At 45.9% G+C, this 6,160-nt stretch overlaps 1 protein-coding gene across 7 annotated transcripts in view; it reads right to left on the bottom strand.

The window, feature by feature from the left end:
* Positions 1-3,525: 3,525 nt before the first annotated feature.
* TSPOAP1 (TSPO associated protein 1) overlaps positions 3,526-6,160 on the bottom strand; it is a 44,532-nt gene continuing 41,897 nt past the window's right edge. For 6 of the 7 annotated variants that reach the window (XM_007481818.3, XM_007481822.3, XM_007481819.3 and 3 more), the window contains one exon: positions 3,526-4,788. In XM_007481818.3, the coding sequence (XP_007481880.2) occupies positions 4,600-4,788 (189 nt within the window). In that variant the 3' untranslated portion in view covers positions 3,526-4,599. The remainder of the gene's footprint in view (positions 4,789-6,160) is intronic. The other variant, XM_007481821.3, reaches the window with a different exon arrangement.

Here is a 6,160-nt window from a genome sequence, read left to right as displayed (position 1 = left end):
TTTGACTCACTCATTCTTTAGATTAAGTTATTTAATTTCCAATTAATTTGCAATCTATGCTTCAAAGGCCATTTATTAGATATAATTTTAATTGCATTATGGTCATAAAAAGATGCAAATATTTCTGCTTCTCTGCATTACTTTATGACTTTTATGTCCTATATACTACATGGCCAATTTTTGTGAACATGCCAAAGATAACTGAGCAATAGGCTAGTCCTTTCTATTCCCATTTCATATTCTCCAGAAGTCTAATCTAACCTTTCTAAAAGTTCCACTTCTTTTCTAAACTTTTTCCAAGTTTCTTTAAATAGGTCAGTGGGACTGACATAATTGTCTACAATGATATATCTTTTCTTATGAACTTACAGTAGTAGACATGATGATAATAATAATAACAGCAGTTAAGTGACTTGCCTATCCCATAGCTACTGATTGTCTGACGCCAGATGGGAACTGAGATCTTCATGATCCCAAGCCCACCTTTTATCTGGCTACCTCCTTAAGTCAATGGAATTACAGATCTGGTCCCCCAAAATCTGTTTCATAGGTTACATGCCCCAAAAATGCCACCTAAAGGCTATCTTTCTGGTCTAGGGAAGTTTCATGGAAAGATGAAAAGAGAATTTCCTCGTCTTCTCTGAGAATTATATTTTTAACTTGATGCTGAGCTTCATATATCATTGACCAATAAATATTCCTCAATGTTGCTGAGTTTCATTTAGTCAGGCATTCCTTAGATAGCAACCTGTTTCTAGGACCAAACTATTTTAGCTTGGTAGAATCTGGTTTCCACTGGAACAGACTTCCAAAACTCAGAATTCTGGAATTTGCAATTTCATTCCTTCCATTTAGAATATGTGAAAGCAGGGCATCATGAGCAAGGGTAGAGGACAAAGTTTATCTAGTGATGACAACAGAGGCAGGAAAGCAAGGAACAGACCGTTGGGCATCAGGAGCAACGAAGTTAGAAAATAAGGAAGACATATATAGTGTCACACACACCTGTAATCACCACTTCTGGGGGAGTCAGAGACTAGTAGATTGCCTGAACTCAAGCTGCAGTCAGGAGAAAACAGATCAGGTATCTATACTCAATCTGTCCCAAATATGGTGAGCCCCAATAAGTAGAACAGGGATCCCCTAGACTGCCTAAGGAGGAGCAAACTGACCCAGAATGGAAATGGAGCTGGTTAAAATTTCTGAATCAATCAGTAATAGGATCAGGACTATGGGTAGCGGCTAAACTTCCAATCTGGGTGAAATAGATGGAGACTCAGGCTCTAAAATGTCAAAAAGAAAAGAAAACAATGGAAAGGGAAAGCTCTGGAAGACTGACTCAGGTCTATAAAACCTATGACTCATATTATTAGTTCCTTTATCTCATTCCTCTCTACCACATATATTTCCCAGTCAGAGAATCTTAGATACGGAGTTGAAAGTGACTTCAGAAGCCACAAAATCCAATTCTCATTTTACCAATGAGGAAACCAAGGGTCAGGGAGCTTGAGTGACTTGCCTAAGGATACACAGTGGTGAGTCAAAGGTAGGATTTGAACCCAGATCATCTGCCTCCAGGACCAGGGATCCTTCAATGGAAGGATTAACTTCTCTCACCACCTCCACTCCCCCTGGACAACATGACTTCTGGAAAGCAATGCTGGAATTTCCAGAGTCGTTTTCCACCAGAGCACCAGGAATTTGAGATTAGCCAGTACCAGGCTGACTGTCCTTTGTTCCTCCTCCTTCACAGATGTCAACCCATCTACCTCTTGGGCTAACAGCTTTCACTGGAGATGATTTCAACACCATTGAGTCTTTCTAAATCCATCCTGGAGAAGAGTTCAGTTAGGATTACACACAGCTTCCTGAGGGGATTTCATCCACCTAGAGGCTGGGGGAGCAGAAGTTTTAACTGAGTCTACCACTTCTGTGGAAGAAGGGAACAAAAAGGGAAATTGAGGCTCTAGCACCTTTCAAAATTTTCCTCTCTTTTCTTCTTTTTACTTTCTCACTGTCTCACCCTGCTGCAAGTTATCTTGCCAGACTTTGTGGAAAGAACAGGTGTAAGGAGACTGAACTCAAATTCTAGTTCTGCTACTTTCTATTGTGACCCTAAGCAGGTGACTTCACTTGTTCGTGACTCAATTTCCTCATCTTTAAAATACGGGTTTGAAAAATTACTGCAGTAGTGAAAATGGGGAAAAGTAACATCATCATCATCCACAACAACAAAAATATGTGCAATTATAATGTCCAAGTCTGGCCCAAAAAAACTACATCAGAAAATGTGCTGTCCTCATTTATTTGCAGAGGTGGTAGGAACTATGCATGTGGAACACTTGTCTGACTCTTTTGATGTGTCATTAGCTTTGCTGAACTGCTTTTTTCTCCCTTCTTTCCTTTTTATTCTTTGATACAAAAGATAGCTTGCTGGGAAGGGTTATATTTGGAAACAATGAAGAAAAAAGAAATGATGATATAAGAACCAAAGATGTCAATGAGAATTTTAAAAATAAATTTAAAAGTGAAAAGAAAGTGGCTGGACTAGTTTGGGATTTTTTTTAAACGTGTGTGTGTCATGGACCCCTTTGGCAAAATCTATGGACTCCCCAGAAGAATATTTTTGCATAATCAAAGGAAATGCTCATTTTTTAATTAGAGGCTAGTGAAAATAAAGGTGTAATTTTTCTCCCCAAGTTCACCAACCCCCTGAAAGCTGTCCACAAACCAATGGTCTCCAGGTTAAGAACCTTTGATTTTTTTTCCATCTCTAAGCCCAAAGAACATAAGTACCCCAGCAAGTCATCTTGTCTCCTCAACCAGGACCTTCTTGACCCCATGAGTGTCTTTCCTAGTCATTTCTCGAGCTCTCTGCAGCCTGGCTGCTGTGCCACCTTCTCTCTGAGGACAGATCATAGAATTGACTGGAGGGGGTTGGAAAAGACCCGAGTGAAAGCTTCCTACTCAACCCCTTCCCACGTTCCAGGGGGAAAGATCCAGTTCTTTCAGACAGACCCAGGACAACAAAGTTCAGAGTCCAGACACCTGGAGTTTGAATTCCCTGATCCAATTTAAATACTTCAAAGGGCTTCAATTCTGTCAGAGAAAGGAGTCCTTCCACCAACTCAGACTGCAATTTAGAAGATCTCTTCAAGAGCCATGATGGTGGTGGAGAGATATAGGGGGGAAATTAGGTAACATAAAAACAAATGATATTATTAAAGTCTTTTTTTAAGCGTTATTGTTATGGCTGAAAAATGTATTGCCCTATAGCCAGCCTGGTGATGAGAACCTGTCAGTACTTGACTAGAGTTAGCCTTCAGGTGGAGAACCCACGTCTGTCTGATGGTGATCGCCTAGACCTTCCTAGCTGGGGAGGACCAGCATGGGCTCCTGCTCCGCCACATGGCCTTCAAGAACCCAAGGTCACCTCTGTGAGGCTCCAGAGAAAGGCTTCGGGAGAAGTTAACCCTCTTGGGAATACATGCTCCATTCCCCACCCCAAGCTGAATCTGGTAACGGTTTTGTGAAAATAGACTTTATTATAATAAAATGTCTTTTTAAACAATTTCATACACACATACACACACACATTCACCCCTCACTGTGACCCGGGGACAGCATGGGGTAGTGGAGGCGGGCATGGAGGTGATCGACCAACCAATCTCCCAACACATGTGAGGAAGCATGCAGAGAGGCCCACCTAGCTGTCTGGAGTCAAATGGAGGAAGGGATAGAACACTAAGGAGTTGGGGGGATGCTGGGGGTGGGGCCCCTGTCACATTCTAAACATGGCATGTATGAAAATAAGTGCAGACTTCTGTCCTTGCCCCACCCCATGCCCAAACCTCCCCTTGGAGAGGTTAGAGATGGTGCAGAAAAGAAATCAAATCTAATGATGCAAATAAGGCAAACTCAACCCCTGACCTCTAACCCCCAACCCTTGGCCTGCTGAAGGGGGGGGGACTGGCAGGTGGTATGGGGGGCTGAGGTGGCCCTGTTTGAGGGGTTGAGGTGGGGGACACGCTTTGGCATGACCTTTCTCCTTGGGGTGGGGGGGGAAGAGGGTTGGGAGGGGGAGTGGTCTGTGCAGAGGAAGCAAGATGGAGCTGGAGAGTTGCTACAGAGGCACGGCTGCTTATGTACATATATACAGGGGTTCTGTCCACCCTCTGGGAGGACCATAGGGGTGGGGGTAGGGAGGAACACAGGGAGGCTTCAGTGCAAACTTTTTTCCCCATAAGGGAAGGAAGACGTGGGACCTGGGGGAACATAAGGGTGTTAAGAGAGAGCCTAGAGAGCTGCTCCTTCCCTCACAAACACAAACACCCAGAGTCCCAGGTCTTGGGGTGGTGGTGGGTGGGGAGTACCATAACTGATTTCCCTCCAGGTATCACAGCACCAGTGATGTCCAGAAAGCAGTTCCAGGACCAAGAGCCCAGCTCCACCTCAGGTCCTGCCCCACAGGCCCCTGGGCAAACGTCCCTTGTTAGCTGGGAGGGCTCTTTCAGGATCACTGGAGAAAGACAGGCTCGGGCGGGAGAGACAGGGGGCTGGTCCGCCTTGGCTCTGCCTGCTGGGCACCAATGACCATGTTCACTCTTTCTTCCCCGAGCCCAATTTTCGAAGGAGGTGCTTCCCTTTGGAGATGAGGCCCCTCATCTTCTTGGCTGGAGCCAACGACTCCTCTGACCTGGCCTCGAGGGTGCTCCCAGGTCTAAGAGAAGGGGGATGAGACGGGCACGGCAGAGGTCCAGTCAGATCCGGGGCAGTGGCAGACTGGAGCTGGGGGTTATAAGAAGAATGGAAACTGAATTAGATGACTTTCCTTAGCTGTCCCTGCCACCCTCTTCCCAGCCCCCGAAAGCTTCTTCCTCTTTTTCTTCCCACCCTACTAGCACAGAAGGATGGGGGGATGATGACTCCCCTCCCAATCTTTCCCGTGCTCCATTCTCCCATCCAGCTCTCTCCCACTCCAAGTCTGACTCTGAAGAGGAGGTAAGAATCCAGGAGGGATGGAGGAAAGAGACCTGCATCTTCATTCTAGTCTCTCCCGCTTTCCTCTGTGACTTGGAAGAAACTTCCTTCCTCTTCTGACTCGGATTTCTCCTCCGTGATACTAAGTCTTTCGTGCCCGCTCCGATATTTTACAAAGCTGGTCCTGGGACCAGATACTTCCCTGTCAGGCCATCCCAATCTTTCCCATTCATGAGTGAGTGCTCACTGCCATAAATCCCTACAGAAGTTCCCGAGCTGGTTAAAAATGGGAAGAGTCATTTGACATGTGACTGGCTCCTTCTCTGCCTGCCTGACTCCAGTGTCTATATGACAGAAGAGTCTTCAGGAAGAACTTCTCTCCTTTGCCGAAAGAACTGAGACGAAGGAGGTAGGATGACTAGCTCAGCACAGGTTTGGGGGATTATTTTGCTCCTCAAGTCTGTAACTGAGGGGCCTTGGAAATAACCAGGAATTTCCATACTGGACCATTCCCAAGAGGAAAAAACTACATGAGGTCATTCAATCCAGTCCACCTGGGGGCAGGCCTACTCTCAGCTCCGTTCTCTGAGACTTAAAGCTTTATTGATATCTCAACTGTGTTTACTTCCCTCTCTAAATCCTCTCTCTTCTCTAATGTTAGCCCTGTACCTCTAGCCTCATCCCTGATGCACAGAATTCATAATGGGTACCATGGAGAGGGAGAGAACAGAAGTACCAAATCTGGTAGGCACAAACACATTCATATGCAACTTTGCAAAAATGCTGAAGGAGGAATGGGTTTAAATGCCACCTTTAGCTTACCTACTCTGTACGTAAAGTGAGGGGGTTGGAATAAACGTCCTCCGAGGTCCCTTCTACCTCTGAATCTAAGATCCTTTGATTCCCCAGTGGCTTGCAGCCCTGGGCACAGCCTACCAGCACCCTGGCTCCCATCAGCCCCCAGGCTCACTTTCACTGGCCTCTCCTCCAAACCTCTTCGCATTGTTTCATCTCACCTCAGGCGCCTTCCTTGCATCACCTACACCCACCACCCCAAACCAAGCACAATTCCAAACACGGGCTCACCCCCACAGATGACCTGGCCCCAACTCCCCCCACCACCCCACACTCCCATGGCATTATGGCCCCTGGACTGTGTGGCATATGGAATAGAAGCTAG

This window comes from Monodelphis domestica, chromosome 2 (assembly GCF_027887165.1).
Source record: "Monodelphis domestica isolate mMonDom1 chromosome 2, mMonDom1.pri, whole genome shotgun sequence".
NCBI classification, from domain to species: Eukaryota; Metazoa; Chordata; class Mammalia; order Didelphimorphia; family Didelphidae; genus Monodelphis; species Monodelphis domestica.
The sequence above is the reverse complement of the archived record's forward strand: the minus strand, read 5'-3'. Positions and strand labels throughout refer to the sequence as shown.